The 17548-nt window shown below is 38.9% G+C and overlaps 1 protein-coding gene and 1 non-coding gene across 2 annotated transcripts in view; both read left to right on the top strand.

Annotated features, from left to right (window-relative positions):
* The window catches only part of LOC130963139 (uncharacterized), a 42629-nt gene extending 34263 nt beyond the window's left edge, over window positions 1–8366 (top strand). The window contains exons 7-9 of the mRNA XM_057889286.1: window positions 3599–3757; window positions 7217–7232; window positions 8316–8366. Coding sequence (XP_057745269.1) covers window positions 3599–3757; window positions 7217–7232; window positions 8316–8366 — 226 coding nt within the window. The remainder of the gene's footprint in view (window positions 1–3598; window positions 3758–7216; window positions 7233–8315) is intronic.
* Window positions 8367–16951: 8585 nt separating this feature from the next.
* On the top strand, window positions 16952–17059 carry LOC130964360 (small nucleolar RNA R71). Its single transcript, XR_009080457.1, has one exon. It is a non-coding gene; the product is annotated as a small nucleolar RNA R71 (small nucleolar RNA).
* The last annotated feature ends 489 nt before the right edge of the window (window positions 17060–17548 follow it).

Below are 17548 nucleotides of genomic sequence, written 5' to 3'. Positions count from 1 at the left end.
TCCCAGTTTAAAACCAGGTTAGTCTCTTGGCACCTTTTCAGAATAAGTACTAGATGGTCAAGACAGGAGCTGAACGAGTCTCCAAATACTGAGAATTCATCCTTGAAGGCTTCCAGAAATTTCTCTACCATATCAGAGAAGATAGAGAGCATGCGTCTCTGAAAGGTTACAGGTGCATTGCACAGACCAAATGACATCCTTCTGTAGGTAAATACTCCAGATGGAAACGTGAATGTTGTTTTCTCTTGGTCTTGAGGATCTACTACAATTTAGTTGTAACATGAATAGCCGTCCAAAAAGCAGTAGTACTCATGACCTGCTAGTCTCTCTAGCATCTAGTCTATGAATGGTAAAGGAAAATGATCATTTCTGGTGGCTGTATTGAGATTTTTGTAGTCAATACACATACACCACCCTGTTACTGTTCTTGTAGGAACCAGTTTATTCTTTTCATTATGAACCATTGTCATTCCTCCCTTCTTGGGAAAAACTTGGACAGGGCTCACCCAGGGGCTATCAGAAATAGGATAAATAATCCCAACTTCTAGTAATTTAGTGACCTCTTTCTGCACCACCTCCTTCATGGCTGGATTAAGCCACCTATGTGGTTGAACCACTGGCTTAGCATCATCCTCCAATAGGATCTTGTGCATGCATCTGGCTGAGCTAATGCCCTTAAGATCACTTATGGACTACCCAAGAGCTGTCTTGTGTGTCCTTAGCACCTGAATTAGTGCTTTCTCTTCCTGTGGCTCTAAAGCAGAGCTTATGATCACGGGAAAAGTGTCATCCTCTCCCAGAAATGCTTATTTCAGGGATGGTGGTAGTGGTTTGAGCTCGGGTTTAGGAGGCTTCTCCTCTTCCTGAGGAGTTTTCAGAGGTTCTTTTGTTTTCTCTGGTTCCTCCAGATCAGGCTAAATATCTTTAAAAATGTCCTCTAGCTCTGATTCGAGACTCTCAGTCATATTGAACTTTTTCACTAGAGAGTCAATAATATCAACGCTCATGCAGTCGTTTGGGGTGTCTGGATGCTGCATAGCTTTGACAGCATTCAACTTAAACTCATCTTCATTGACTCTCAGGGTCACCTCCCCTTTTTGGACATCAATGAGGGTTCGTCCAGTTGCTAGGAAAGGTCTTCCTAGAAAGAGAGTTTCACTCTTGTGCTCCTCCATTTCCAGCACCACAAAGTCAGTGAGAAAGGCAAATGGCCCAACCTTGACAATCATGTCCTCAATTACGCCTGATGGAATTTTAGTGGAGCCATAAGCAAGTTGGAGGCATATCCGGGTTGGCTTAACTTCATTAGCCAAACCAAGCTTTTTGATAATGGATGTAGGTATCAGGTTGATACTTGCCCCAAGATCACATAGAGCTGTCTTGGTACAAGCATCCTCTAATGTGCATGGTATCATAAAGCTTCCGGGATCTTTAAGCTTCTTTGGTAAGCTTTTCAGAATGACTGCACTGCATTCTTCAGGAAGCAAAACTTTTTCAGTTTCTCTCCAATCCTTCTTATGACTTAAGATCTCTTTCATGAACTTAGCATAAGAGGGTATTTGCTCAAGTGCCTCTGCAAATGGAATCTTTATTTTAAGAGTCTTGAGATAGTCTGCAAAGTGGGCAAATTGTTTATCTTGTTTTGCTTGGCGGAGTTTCTGAGGATAAGGCATCTTGGCTTTATAGTCTTCAACCTTAGTTGCTGCAGGTTACTACCTACAGAAGTGGTTGGAGAAGCCTGCTTAATGGGGTTGTTATCGGCACTTGCAGGTGTCTGATTTCTCATTGCCGTTTGAACGCCAGAATTGGGGGCTGTACGCCAGATTGCCACCCTTTTCTGGCGTTTGGACGCCAGAATTGGCCATTCACTGGGCATTTAACGCCACTTTTTCACCCTTTTTTGGCGTTTGAACGCCAGAATCATTCCTCTCTGGGCTCTTACTATCCTCAGAGAGATTTTGGGCAGTGGGTTGGTCATCCTCTGTCAGTTGTTCCTTTCTTGGCTTCCTGTTGCCTTGAGTTGAAACATTCAATGTCTTTCCACTCCTTAAATGAACAGCTTGACACTCTACTGTTATCTGTTTAGATAAATGCTGTCTTGTCTGATCCAATTGTGCTTCCATATTCTTGTTAGCATTTTTAGTGTCTTGTAGCATTTCGTTAAATTTTGCTAACTGTTTTGTTATAAAAAGTAATTGATGATTGGGTTTAACAACTTGTTCTAGAGGACTAAGTTTAGTGGATACTGCTTTAGCCTCTTCTTTCAGGTGTTTTCCAAACTTGCGAATAAGAGCCGGATAGCTGAAGAATGTATGAGGAATGCAGCTAAGGCAAAGAATGATAACCGGGAGTAAGGAAGAGTAATTACCGATTTCGACATAGATCGTCGAGGACTAGGATAGAGGATGGAGCTTCACAGAGCACTAAATGCCCCTGTATTACTAGAGCATCGAATACCTTAGTTCCTGAATTTGATAGCCGATACAACAAAGAAAAAGTTATGCAAATTTGAGTTAGAATTCTTACTATGAAAAGCCGACAAAGAGTTAGGCAGATTTGAGAAGAAGACTTTTCAAGCTGGAAGGAAAAGGACACCTATCTCTGAAGATTACTTCAACGACTAGAATTGGATGAGCAATCAAGGAACAAGAAATTTAAAACCCGCTAAGTTAGCCTATTTCAATTTTTGGAGAGTATTAATGGTCAAAGGCGTGCCAAATAAATTTCTGCCGTAACTTTCGAACCTATTCTACGTACTCCATATTTTGTAACTTCTGAAACACGCTTCTAAAACAAGTTCATGTCTTACAACCTAAGCCAGTTTAAATAAAAGGAGATAAACAATTCGAATAATGAGGATAGCTTCGGGAGACTCTAAGTATGCCGAAGGACTACCCACACCTCTTTTCAGATAACTGAATCTGAATTTTGAGGGCAAAATTCCTAATTAAGTGGGTAAGATGTAAACCCCGCTAAAATCAGTAAATAATTAGTCAACAATTTGAATTTTAATTAGGAAAGCTAAAAATGAAAAATTAATATCAAAATAGGATAGAGCTCGTCGAAACGAGAATTTTGATATCAATTTCAAAAATTTGACCCAAAATCAGACCAAAAGGGCCGAACCGGTTAAACCGGGGCCCAAACCGGGCCTGTGGGTCCAACTGGACCATGACTTAAAAGAGGGACAGAAGCTCTTCTTCTCCATTTCAGCATCAACAGCGCTGAAAACAGATTGGGGAGAGGAGGAGATCCCTGACCCTCATCCAAGCTTCAAACCACCGTATCTTCCTCGTTTGAGCTCCGATCGCCGCACTGTTTGCGGCCACGCGTCCAGCATGTCGAGTTCTACCTTTCTATCCGAAAAATTTTACTGGTAAGCCTCATATTTGGTTCAGAATCTCTACCTCTCTTTCTTTGGTGAAATTGAAAACCTATAGTGAATCTTGTCCAATTTTTGTGTTCTAGGTTCAAGTTAGCTTTCGAAAATTGTGGGCTCAAGCTATTGATTATATGGGTATAGTAAGAACACCCTAACCCTAGCTCAATCTTGTATTTATAATGGGAAAATTGAAATTGGAACATGTATATGTATTAGGTGTAGATTAACTGGGTATATATGCATTGGAATTGAATTGGGAATACTTGGAGGCTTTTTGGTGGTCAAGACTTGTTTTGGGGCTATTTTGATTGAGCTTGGAAGGGCTGTGATTTGTGTTGTGAGGCTACCTTGGGTGATACAAAGTGATCAACCAAGGTATGGTTTAAGTTTCGCACGTTTAATATTTACGGTGTTGTGAAAACTTAGGTTAGAGAAAGCATAGGATAAGTTGAATTATTTGTTGTATTTAATGATTAGCCTTGTAATGTTGTTGGAATATATTTGTTGGTGGATATATATTGGAATTATGAGGTGTGGAAGTTGTTAATGGTGTGCTCTTATATTTTTTTATGATGGATTAGGATTGGTGTTTGTTAATAAGGATGTAGAGTTGTGTTGTGGTGGTATTGCATATGCTGTAACTAATTATGTAATGATTGAAATTAAATGAGACTAAGTTTGGGCTAAACTTAGGAATATAAGGAACTAAACTGGAAAATTTGGGACCTTTTTGTCAAATATATAATTTATGGAAAATTTTTAAAGTTAGGTTGTTAAATCTGTCCTGCAGCAGAAAAGGTCAAACAGGGTAGCAACTTGTTTGTCTTGCTTCGACTTCTACGAGTTAAGTTTTGGAGCAAAACTAATTTTATTATAAAATTTTATTAACTTGATTTATTGTTCTAAAACTTCATAATTTTAAGAGTTGAGGATTGGGAGTTGTGAATTTTTGAATATTGGTGGTCAAAGCTGAAAAGAAACAGATTTCAGCAAGCTATGTATCAACTTCCAATGCTTGTAACTCTTATAATTGAATAGCAATTGGGTTGCAACCAAGACACACTTGTTTCTGGATGAGCTAGGAGTTCCCAAACCAAAATTTAGCTTAATTGAAATTTTGTAATAAAAGTTATTCAAATTGAAAGGTACTAAGCTTGTTGGTTTCTAAAACAGATTTTGACTCATTTTTACTTAACTTCCAGGTAATGTAACTTCTTCATTAAAAATGGTATAACTCAGAACCAATTGAGAAAGAAACCTGGATGAGTAAAGTTTGACTACATTAATTTTTAAAGTCATTGGATTTAACTTGGATTTTATATTGAATTTTGAATATCACATGCTGCTGCTATTTTTCTGGTTTTATGCACTGCAAAGTAGTCACGATTTTTCCTTTATTCCTGAGGCTAGAGAAATTAGAAAATTATGATCTTTAGTTTGTTAGAAAGCTTATTTCAAGATGAACGCCTAGACATAAATTTTGTGCAATTCCGAGTTTATTTGTTATATTAAAAACAGAAAAGAAAATAGAGTGTCGAGGATGTCTTAGTGATAGTCATGGGTTCGAGAAGTTAAAGTTTAATCTTTGTGTGATGTGATTGATTTAATGTTAGAGTTGGGTTGATTTTAAGATTATTCAATACTAAAAATTTTTCAGAAGAGTTTGATAAATGGTTTGGTCGGGATCTGGAAAGGTTAAACGTGGTGAATTATAAGAGAATGATGTGAAAGCTAAATGAATACATGTTGTTATGGCTATAAAGAACAAATATAAGAAAATGATCATGATAAATGATGAGATTTGGGAATGAATGTGTGTGGCCAAAATGGTCGATATGACAAGTTGAGGACGAAAATTCCCTCTCTTGTCATGATGCAGATGTGTGGAAGGTGGAAAGGCACTCTCCTTCGTATTGTTTCCCCCATATTCTTCTCTGGTTGCAAGGTGGAAAGGCATACTCCTTCGATGTGGAAAGGCACTCTCCTTCGTATATCCTCCAGGAGAAGGTGGAAAGGCACACTCCTTCGATGTGAAAAGACACTCTCCTTCGTTTATGATCTTCCTGGAGATGCGCAACCTAGAGACCAATGTCTGGGTTAGCTACCAGATGTGTCGGGTTCTGGCAAAATAACCGACACGTGAGCTCACGGCCAGTGGGATAGACATTCATCATATGCATATGTGTGCTTTGTTTGCTATGTCTTAATTGGGAATGCCTAATTGATATATATCACCTGCTACTTGTATATTTGCTACTTGTATTATCTGTTCGTTACTTGTGCTTGAACTTGTTTGGTTGTTTGTTCCTGTTGCATTATGGATAATGGATGTATGGAGGAAATGAAAAAATGGTTTGATGATAGGTGTGAATTGAAATTGAGTAAGTTAGGTAGATTTATAATACATACCCCTGTTTATGGCTTCTATTTAGTACTTGAGTTGGATAACTGAATAACGGAGTTCTAGGATTGCCTATGGCATTCTCAGGACCTTATTTATTATACGCGTGGCACTTTTACCATGCTGAGAACCTCCGGTTCTCATTCCATACTATGTTGTTGTTTTTCAGATGCAGGTCGAGATGCTCCAGATGCACCTAAATTCTTCTTCTTGTGCATTCTATTATTTTGATACAACTCTGATTGGTCCGGTTTTCTTTCTTGAGATGCACCTAAATTCTTCTTCTTGTGCATTCTATTATTTTGATACATCCACATCACGACAAGAGAGGAAACTTCCGTCCTTAACTTGCTATCTGAACAAATTTTCAAATTAATACGCAAGCGGGATCACACTCAGACCTTGCCATCTCGACCATTTCGGTCACATACACATCTCGACAATCCCGGTCACATACAGTCATCCCAAAGCTCATTATTTATCATCATCATTTCCTTACATTCATTCTTTATAGCCATAGTTTAGCCTGATCTCATACATACAAATCATGTCATTGCAATTTGTACCTAGTTCATCATTTAAGATTATTACCTCACTCTCAAGTTATCACCTTTTCCTAGCTTCAGCTCATTACTAGACTTACTACTATAGTTTAGGGCTAAAAGAACAAAAATAGAGGTTTAGAGGTTCAAAATTCAATTAAAAAACTCAAAATCAAGTTTTTGTAGAAAACAGGGCTACGAGTATGCATGGGCCACGCGTACGTGTGGGCGTACGGTTTTCCAAATTTTTTAACAAGTCTAAAATCTGCAGAATTGCCTTTTTTTTACCCCAAACTTCTGACGCACATAACTTTCTCGTCTTAAAATATTTTTCATCCGTTCTTCGAACGACATAAACTTCATGGACTCAATTTTTATACAAAATAAGTTTGAAACCATTTAGGGGTCCGGAAGCTAACTTATGGCTCATCGAAGTTTGATAATAAGGATGTAGAGTTGTATTGTGGTGGTATTGCATATGCTGTAACTAATTATGTGATGATCAGAATTACGTGAAACCAAGTCCTGGTTAAACCTCGGAATATATAAAACTAAACTGGAGAATTTGGGATCTTTTCGTTAAATATATGATTTATGGTGAATTTTCAAAGTGTAGTCGTGGAATCTGATTTTACTGCATCATTTTTAGAACAACAGTAACTTGTTGGCTCTTCTGCGGATGTTTCAAAATGATTTTTGAAATGAAACCAATTTTAAATAAATCTTTAGTCCTATTATTTTAACATCGTAAAATTTCAAAATGGTTGGACTTGTGGTTTTAAAGATATGAATTTTTGAAATACGATGCGTTATACAATAAAAGCCAGATTCTGTTTTCTTAGAACAACAACTTTGAGAGTTTATAACTTTTGATTATGTATGGATATTCAGGTGCAACCAATTGGAGGTGAAAATTAATTTTTCTTAGCAGTTGTGATTTAAATTTCAGGGCTGTCCATGTTTTAATGAGTGAGTTATGAGACTTGGAAGATGACATGTTCATTGGCTTTTAAAACAGAATCCTCCAGAAATTTACTCAACTTCCAATTTACATAACTCCTTCATTATAAATTATTTTGACCTGAAAACAATTGAAAAAGAAACCTGGATATGTTAAGTTGAACCATATTAATTTCTAAGGTGATTGGATTTAATTTGAATTTTATATGAAATTTTAGATATCATATGCTGCTGCTATTTTCTGGTTTCTAAGCACTGTAGAGCATTCAGAGTTTCTCCTCTGTTTCTAAAGCTAGTTAAATCAGAAAATTGGGATTTTTAATTTGTTAGAAAGCTTATTCCGAGATGAACGCCTGAACATAAAGTTTGCCCGATTCTGAGTTCATTTGTTATACTAAAAATAGAATAGAAAATAGAGTATCGAGGATGTCTTAGTGATAGTCATGGGTCCGAGAAGTCAAAGATTAATCATATGCTCCTTCGATGTGGAAAGGCACTCAACTTCGTTTATGATCCTCCTGGAGATGCGCAACCTAGAGACCAATGTCTGGGTTAGCTACCAGATGTGTCGGGTTCTGGCAAAGTAACTGACACGTGAGCTCACGGCCATTAGGATAGACATTCATCATATGCATTTGTTTGTTTTGATTGCTATGCATTTCCTGGGTTTGCCTAATTGATATATATATACCACCTGCTACCTGTTATACTTGCTACTTGTACTATCTGCTCATTACTTGTGTGTGAACTTGTTTGGTTGCTTGTTTCTGTTGCATTATGTATGATGGAGGGATGGAGGAAATGGAGAGATAGTTTGGTGTTAGATTATGATTGAAATTGAGTAAGTCAGGTAGATTTAGAATACCTACCCCTGTTTATGGCTTCTGTTTAGTAATTAAGTTGGATAACTGAATAACAGAGTTCTAGGATTGCCTATGGCATTCTCAAGACCTTATTTATTATACGCGTGGCACTTTTACCATGTTGAGAACTTCTGGTTCTCATTCCATATTGTGTTGTTGTTTTTCAGATGCAGATCGAGAGGCTCCTCGCTAGGCATCTGGATCTTGAAGCGAAGTAGTTTCTGGATGTCTTTTGGGTTTTTGTTCATATCTGTGTATATATGTATTTAGCTTACTCTCCAAGTAACTTATATATGCTGCTCCTCACACATTCTTCAATTGTCTTTCTCATGTGTATAGATCCACCAGCTAAGTGGTCTAGAGATATCTGGGCTTTTTCTGTAAGCCCGTAGTAGAAGATGTCTAACTGCACCCATTTTGAAAATATTTCAGAGGGGCATTTCCTTAGCATCCCTTTGTACCTCTCCCAAGCGTCATAAAGAGATTCACTATCCTCTTGTTTAAAGCCTTGGATGTCTAGCCTTAGCTGTGTCATCCTTTTTAGAGGGAAATATTGATTCAGGAATTTGTCTGACAACTGTTTCCATATTCTTATGCTAGCCTTGGGTTGGTTGTTTAACCACCTCTTAGCTTAGTCTTTTACAGCAAATAGAAATAGCAATAATCTGTAGACATCCTGATCCACTTTCTTATCACGTACTGTGTTAGCAATTTGTAAGAACTGTGCCAGAAACTCTGTAGGTTCTTCCTGTGGAAGACCAGAATACTGGCAATTTTGCTGCACCATGATAATGAGCTGAGGATTTAACTCAAAATTACTGGCTCTGATGGAGGGTATACAGATACTACTTCCATATGAAGCAGTAATGGGGTTAGCATATGACCCCAGAGTCCTTCTGGACTATTCATTTCCACTTAGGTCCATGATAGAGAAAGGGAGATGATGTGAATTGTAAATAAACAATTTTCTCTCTATTTTTTTTTGTTTGAAAACCAAAATTAAAAAGAAAAAAATAAAATAAAATAAATAAAAAATTGAATATAAGTTTCAAAAATTAAGAAGGGAAAAAGAAATAAAAGAAATTAGAAAAATAAACTAATTAATTAATTAAAAAGATTTGAAAATTTTTTTTGTGTGGATTTTCGAAAAAATGAGGAGAGAGAAAGTGGTTAGGAAGTTTTGAAAAAGATATGTCCTAAAATTAAAGATACTTGAAAATTAATACTTGTAAGAAAAGAAAAGATTTCGAAAAGATATGATTTAAAGTTTTAAAGATTGAAACTTTCTTAACAAGAAAATACCAAACTTAAAAATTTTCAATCAAACTAATAAAATGGGACAAGTAATTCAAAAATTTAAAAAGAAAAAGGATTTTGAAAAATTTTATAAAAGATTTTCGAAAAATATAGAAAGAAGATTGAAAAAGAATTTATTTTGAAAAAGATTTAAAAAGATAAAATTTTAAAAATTGAAATCTTGACTTGACTAATAAGAAACTACCAAATTTTAAAATTTTTTTACTCAGTCAACCTAATGAGTTCGAAAATGATGAGTAAATAAAGAAAAATATATATATATATATATATATATATATATATATATATATATATATATATATATATATATATATATATATATTGAATTTAATGAGGAAAGAGAAAAACAGTAAAATGACACCAAACTGAGAATTTTTAGATCAAAACAAATAAACAACAAGAAAACTTTGAATGTTAAGAAGAACACCAAGAACAAATTTTGAAAATTTTTAAGAGAACAAAAACACAAAGGACACTAAACTTAAAATATGAAACTAGACTCAAACAGAAAACTCTAAACCAACAAAAATAAATTATTCCTAATCTAAGCAACAAGATGAACCGTCAGTTGTCCAAACTCGAACAATCCCCAGCAACGGCACCAAGAACTTAGTGCACGAAATTGTGATCACACTTTTCAGAACTCCGCACAACTAACCAGCAAGTGCACTGGGTCGTCCAAGTAATACCTTACGTGAGTAAGGATCGATCCCATGGAGATTGTCGGCTTGAAGCAAGCTATGGTTATCTTGTAAATCTTAGTCAGGAGATTAATGATAAAAATGATTTCGTTTATGAAAAGTAAATAACATGAAATAAATAATACTTGTGATTCAGTAATGAGGAACAGGTTGAGGTTCCGGAGATGCTCTGTCGTTTGAATCTCTACTTTCCTACTGTCTTCTTCTCTAAACACGCATGGCTTCCTTCCATGGCAGGCTGTATGATCCTCTCAGTGAAAATGGTCTAAGTACGGTTTCTGCACGGCTAATCAACTGTCAGATTTCTCGTCTCGGTTGAAAAATACCAGGCACAGCTACCGCACGGCTAATCATCTGTCGGTTCTCACTTGTGTCAGAATAGGATCTCTCTATCCTTTTACACACTGTCATTGCGCCCAAGATTCGTGAGTTTGAATCTCCTCACAGTCATCCCCTTTCAGATCCTACTTGGAATACCACAGACAAGATTTAGACTTTCCGGATCTCAGGAATGCTGCCAGTTGGTTCTAGCCTCTACCACGAAGGTTCTAATCTCACTGACTCGGTCTGTGGATCAGAGACTGGTGCGCGAAATTGTGATCACTACACAACTTTGCACAACTAACCAGCAAGTGCACTGGGTCGTCCAAGTAATACCTTACGTGAGTAAGGGTCGATCCCACGGAGATTGTTGGTATGAAGCAAGCTATGGTTACCTTGTAAATCTTAGTCAGGCAGACTCAAATGGGTATAGTGATATACGAATAAAGCATAAAGATAAAGATAGAGGTACTTATGTAATTCATTGGTAGGAACTTCAGATAAGCGTGTGAAGATGCCTTCCCTTCCGTCTCTCTGCTTTCCTACTGTCTTCATCCAATCCTTCTTACTCCTTTCCATGGCAAGCTTATGTAGGGTTTCACCGTTGTCAGTGGCTACCTCCCATCCTCTCAGTGAAAACGTTCCTATGCTCTGTCACAGCATATGGCTAATCAGCTGTCGATTCTCGGTCAGGCCGGAATAGAATCCAGTGATTCTTTTGCGTCTGTCACTAACGCCCCGCCTGCTAGGAGTTTGAAGCACGTCACAGTCATTCAATCATTGAATCCTACTCAGAATACCACAGACAAGGTTAGACCTTCCGGATTCTCTTGAATGCCGCCATCAGTTCTCGCCTATACCACGAAGACTCTGATCTCACGGAATGGCTGGCTCGTTTGTCAGGCGAGCACTTGGTTGTCAGGCGATCAACCATGCATCGTGTATCAGGAATCCAAGAGATATTCACTAGAGCCTTGTTTGCTTGTAGAACAGAAGTGGTTGTCAGTCACTTTGTTCATAAGTGAGAATGATGATGAGTGTCACGGATCATCACATTCATCAAGTTGAAGAACAAGTGATATCTTGGACAAAGAACAAGCGGAATTGAATAGAAGAACAATAGTAATTGCATTAATACTCGAGGTACAGCAGAGCTCCACACCTTAATCTATGGTGTGTAGAAACTCCACCGTTGAAAATACATAAGAACAAGGTCTAGGCATGGCCGAAATGGCCAGCCTCCCAAAGTGAGTTCAATCATAAAAACATGATCCAAAAGCTCTCTAATACAATAGCAAAAGGTCCTACTTATAGAAAACTAATAGCCTAGGGTGTACAGAGATGAGTAAATGACATAAAAATCCACTTCCGGGCCCACTTGGTGTGTGCTTGGGCTGAGCAATGAAGCAATTTCGTGTAGAGACTCTTCTTGGAGTTAAACGCCAGCTTTTATGCCAGTTTGGGCGTTTAACTCCCATTTAGGTGCCAGTTCCGGCGTTTAACGCTGGAATTTCTGAGGGTGACTTTGAACGCCGGTTTGGGCCATCAAATCTTGGGCAAAGTATGGACTATCATATATTGCTGGAAAGCCCAGGATGTCTACTTTCCAACGCCGTTGAGAGCGCGCCAATTGGGCTTCTGGAGCTCCAGAAAATCCACTTCGAGTGCAGGGAGGTCAGAATCCAACAGCATCTGCAGTCCTTTTCAGTCTCTGGATCAGATTTTTGCTCAGGTCCCTCAATTTCAGCCAGAAAATACCTGAAATCACAGAAAAACACACAAACTCATAGTAAAGTCCAAAAAAGTGAATTTTAACTAAAAACTAATAAAAATATACTAAAAACTAACTAGATCATACTAAAAACATACTAAAAACAATGCCAAAAAGGGTACAAATTATCCGCTCATCACAACACCAAACTTAAATTGTTGCTTGTCCTCAAGCAACTGAAGATCAAATAAGATAAAAAGAAGAGAATATGCAATGAACTCTAAAAATATCTATGAAGATCAGTATTAATTAGATGAGCGGGGCTTTTAGCTTTTTGCCTCTGAACAGTTTTGGCATCTCACTCTATCCTTTGCAATTCAGAATGATTAGCTTCTTTAGGAACTCAGAATCCAGATAGTGTTATTGATTCTCCTAGTTAAGTATGATGATTCTTGAACACAGCTACTTATTGAGTCTTGGCCGTGGCCCAAAGCACTCTGTCTTCCAGTATTACCACCGGATACATACATGCCACAGACACATAATTGGGTGAACCTTTTCAGATTGTGACTCAGCTTTGCTAGAGTCCCCAATTAGAGGTGTCCAGGGTTCTTAAGCACACTCTTTTTGCCTTGGATCACAACTTTATTCCTTTTCTCTTTCTTTTTTTTCTCTTTTTTTTCGCCTCTTTTTTTTTTGTATTCACTGCTTTTTCTTGCTTCAAGAATCATTTTTAATGATTTTTCAGATCCTCAGTAACATGTCTCCTTTTTCATCATTCTTTCAAGAGCCAACATTCATGAACCACAAATTCAAAAGACATATGCACTGTTTAAGCATACATTCAGAAGACAAAAGTAATGCCACCACATCAAAATAATTAAACTGCTATAAAATTCAAAATTCATGCAATTCTTTTTTCTTTTTCAATTAAGAACAGATTTTTTTATTTAAGAAAGGTGATGGATTCATAGGACATTCATAACTTTAAGGCATAGACACTAAGACACTAATGAGCACAAGACACAAACATGGACAAACATAAGCATTAATTTTCGAAAAACAGAAGAATAAAGAACAAGGAGATTAAAGAACGGGTCCACCTTAGTGATGGCGGCTCTTTCTTCCTCTTGAAGATCCTATGGAGTGCTTGAGCTCCTCAATGTCTCTTCCTTGTCTTTGTTGCTCCTCTCTCATGATTATTTGATCTTCTCTAAGTTCATGGAGGATGATGGAGTGTTCTTGATGCTCCACCCTTAGTTGTCCCATGTTGGAACTCAATTCTCCTAGGGAGGTGTTCAGTTGCTCCCAATAGTTTTGTGGAGGAAAGTGCATCCCTTGAGGCATTTCAGGGATCTCATGATGAGAGGGGTCTCTTGTGTGCTCCATCCTTTTCTTAGTGATGGGCTTATCCTCATCAATGGGGATGTCTCCCTCTATGTCAACTCCAACTGAATAACAGAGGTGACAAATGAGATGAGGAAAGGCTAACCTTGCCAAGGTAGAGGACTTGTCCGCCACCTTATAGAGTTCTTGGGCTATAACCTCATGAACTTCCACTTCTTCTCCAATCATGATGCTATGAATCATGATGGCCCGGTCTAGAGTAACTTCGGACCGATTGCTAGTGGGAATGATTGAGCGTTGGATAAACTCCAACCATCCTCTAGCCACGGGTTTGAGGTCATGCCTTCTCAATTGAACCGGCTTCCCTCTTGAATCTCTCTTCCATTGGGCGCCCTCTTCACATATGACTGTGAGGACTTGGTCCAACCTTTGATCAAGTTGACCCTTCTAGTGTAAGGATGTTCATCTCCTTGCATCATGGGCAAATTGAATGCCAACCTTACACTTTCCGGACTAAAATCCAAGTATTTCCCCCGAACCATAGTAAGATAATTCTTTGGATTCGGGTTCACACTTTGATCATGGTTCTTGGTGATCCATGCATTGGCATAGAACTCTTGAACCATCAAGATTCCGACTTGTTGAATGGGGTTGGTAAGGACTTCCCAACCTCTTCTTCGGATCTCATGTCGGATCTCCGGATATTCACTCTTTTTGAGTGAAAAAGGGACCTCGGGGATCACCTTCTTCAAGGCCACAACTTCATAGAAGTGGTCTTGATGCACCCTTGAGATGAATCTTTCCATCTCCCATGACTCGGAGGTGGAAGCTTTTGCCTTCCCTTTCCTCTTTCTAGAGGTTTCTCCGGCCTTGGATGCCATAAATGGTTATGAAAAAACGAAAAAGCAACGCTTTTACCACACCAAACTTAAAAGGTTTGCTCGTCCTCGAGCAAAAGAAGAAAGAAGAAAGTAGAAGAAGAAGAAATGAGGAAGAAGGGAATGGCTTTTGTGTTCGGCCAAAGAGGGTGAGAAGTGGTGTTTAGGGTGTGTGAAAATGAAGGGATGAAGAAGGGTTTATATAGGAGAGGGGGGGTCATGGTTCGGTCAAGTGAGGTAGGTGGGGTTTTATGAAGGATGGATGTGAGTGGTGAAGAGAAAGAAGGGATTTGATAGGTGAAGGGTTTTTGGGGAAGAGGTATTGAGGTGATTGGTGAATGAGTGAAGAAGAGGGAGAGTGGTGGGGTTGGTGGGGATCCTGTGGGGTCCATAGATCCTGTGGTGTCAAGGAAAAGTCATCCCGGCACCAAATGGCATTCAAAATCACGTTTTGAGCCATTTCTGGCGTTAAACGCCGGGCTGGTGCCCATTCCTGGCGTTTAACGCCAGGTTCTTGCCCTTTTCTGGCGTTTAACGCCAGTCTGGTGCCCCTTTCTGGCGTTAAACGCCCAGAATGGTGCCAGACTGGGCGTTAAACGCCCAACTGCTAGCCTCACTGGCGTTTAAACGCCAGTAGGTTCTTCCTTCAGGGTGTGCTGTTTTTCTTCCTGTTTTTCATTCTGTTTTTGCTTTTTCAATTGATTTTGTGTCTTCTTATGATCATCAACCTACAAAAAACATAAAATAACAAAGAGAAATAGATAACATATAACATTGGGTTGCCTCCCAACAAGCGTTTCTTTAATGTCAGTAGCTTGACAGATGGCTCTCATGGAGCCTCACATTTTCTCAGAGCAATGTTGGAACCTCCCAACACCAAACTTAGAGTTTGAATGTGGGGGTTCAACACCAAACTTAGAGTTTGGTTGTGGCCTCCCAACACCAAACTTAGAGTTTGACTGTGGGGGCTCTGTTTGACTCTGATTTGAGAGAAGCTCTTCATGCTTCCTCTCCATGGTGACAGAGGGATATCCTTGAGCCTTAAACACAAAGGATTCTTCATTCATTTGAATGATCAGTTCGCCTCTATCAACATCAATCACAGCCTTTGCTGTGGCTAGGAAGGGTCTGCTAAGGATGATGGTTTCATCCATGCACTTCCCAGTCTCTAGGACTATGAAATCAGCAGGGATGTAATGGTTTTCAATCTTCACCAAAACATCCTCTGCAAGTCCATGAGCTTGTTTTCTTGAGTTGTCTGCCATCTCTAATGAGATTCTTGCAGCTTGCACCTCAAAGATCCCTAGCTTCTCCATTACAGAGAGAGGCATGAGGTTTACACTTGACCCTAAGTCACACAGAGCCTTCTTGAAGGTCAATGTGCCTACGGTACAAGGTATTGAAAACTTCCCAGGATCTTGTCTCTTTTGAGGTAATTTCTGCCTGGACAAGTCATCCAGTTCTTTGGTGAGAAAGGGAGGTTCATTCTCCCAAGTCTCATTTCCAAATAACTTGTCATTTAGCTTCATGATTGCTCCAAGGTATTTAGCAATTTGCTCTTCAGTGACATACTCATCCTCTTCAGAGGAAGAATACTCATCAGAGCTCATGAAAGGCAGAAGTAAGTCCAATGGAATCTCTATGGTCTCATTTTGAGCCTCAGATTCCCATGGTTCCTCATTGGGGAACTCAATGGAGGTCTGTGCACGCCCATTGAGGTCTTCCTCAGTGGCGTTCACTGCCTCTCCTTCCTCTCCAAATTCGGCCATGTTGATGGCCTTGCACTCTCCTTTTGGATTTTCTTCTGTATTGCTTGGGAGAGTACTAGGAGGGAGTTCAGTAACTTTCTTGCTCAGCTGTCCCACTTGTGCCTCCAAATTCCTAATGGAGGACCTTGTTTCAGTCATGAAACTTTGAGTGGTTTTGATTAGCTCAGAGACCATGGTTGCTAAGTCAGAGGTGTTCTGCTTAGAATTTTCTGTCTGTTGCTGAGAAGAGGATGGAAAAGGCTTGCCATTGCTAAACCTGTTTCTTCCACCATTATTGTTGTTGAAACCTTGTTGAGGTCTCTCTTGATTCTTCCATGAGAAATTTGGGTGATTTCTCCATGAAGAATTATAGGTGTTTCCATAGGGTTCTCCTAGGTAATTCACCTCTTCCATTGAAGGGTTCTCAGGATCATAAGCTTCTTCTTCAGATGAAGCATCCTTAGTACTGCTTGGTGCATTTTGCATTCCAGACAGACTTTGAGAGATCAAATTGACTTGTTGAGTCAATATCTTGTTCTGAGCCAGAATGGCATTCAGAGCATCAATCTCAAGAACTCCTTTCTTCTGATTAGTCCCATTGTTCACAGGATTTCTTTCAGAAGTGTACATGAATTGGTTATTTGCAACCATTTCAATCAGCTCTTGAGCTTCTGTAGGCGTCTTCTTCAAATGAAGAGATCCTCCAGCAGAGCTATCCAAAGACATCTTGGATAGTTCAGAGAGACCATCATAGAAAATACCTATGATGTTCCATTCAGAAAGCATGTCAGAAGGACATTTTTTGATCAATTGTTTGTATCTTTCCCAAGCTTCATAGAGGGATTCTCCATCCTTCTGTCTGAAGGTTTGGACTTCCACTCTAAGCTTACTCAATTTTTGAGGTGGAAAGAACTTTGCCAAGAAGGCATTGACTAGCTTTTCCCATGAGTCCAGGCTTTCTTTAGGTTGTGAGTCCAACCATGTCCTAGCTCTGTCTCTTACAGCAAAAGGGAATAGCATAAGTCTGTAGACCTCAGGGTCAACCCCATTAGTCTTGACAGTGTCACAGATTTGCAAGAATTCAGCTAAGAACTGATGAGGATCTTCCAATGGAAGTCCATGAAACTTGCAATTCTGTTGCATTAGAGAAACTAATTGAGGCTTAAGCTCAAAGTTGTTTGCTCCAATGGCAGGGATAGAGATGCTTCTCCCATAGAAGTCGGGAGTAGGTGCAGTAAAGTCACCCAGCACCTTCCTTGCATTGTTTGCATTGTTGTTGTTTTCGGCTGCCATGTCTTCTTCTTCTTTGAAGATTTCTGTTAGGTCCTTTATAGAGAATTGTGCCTTAGCTTCTCTTAGCTTTCGCTTCAAGGTCCT

The sequence above is a fragment of the Arachis stenosperma genome, chromosome 2 (genome assembly GCF_014773155.1).
Source record: "Arachis stenosperma cultivar V10309 chromosome 2, arast.V10309.gnm1.PFL2, whole genome shotgun sequence".
Taxonomy (NCBI): Eukaryota; Viridiplantae; Streptophyta; class Magnoliopsida; order Fabales; family Fabaceae; genus Arachis; species Arachis stenosperma.
This window is presented reverse-complemented; position numbering and strand designations above follow the sequence as displayed.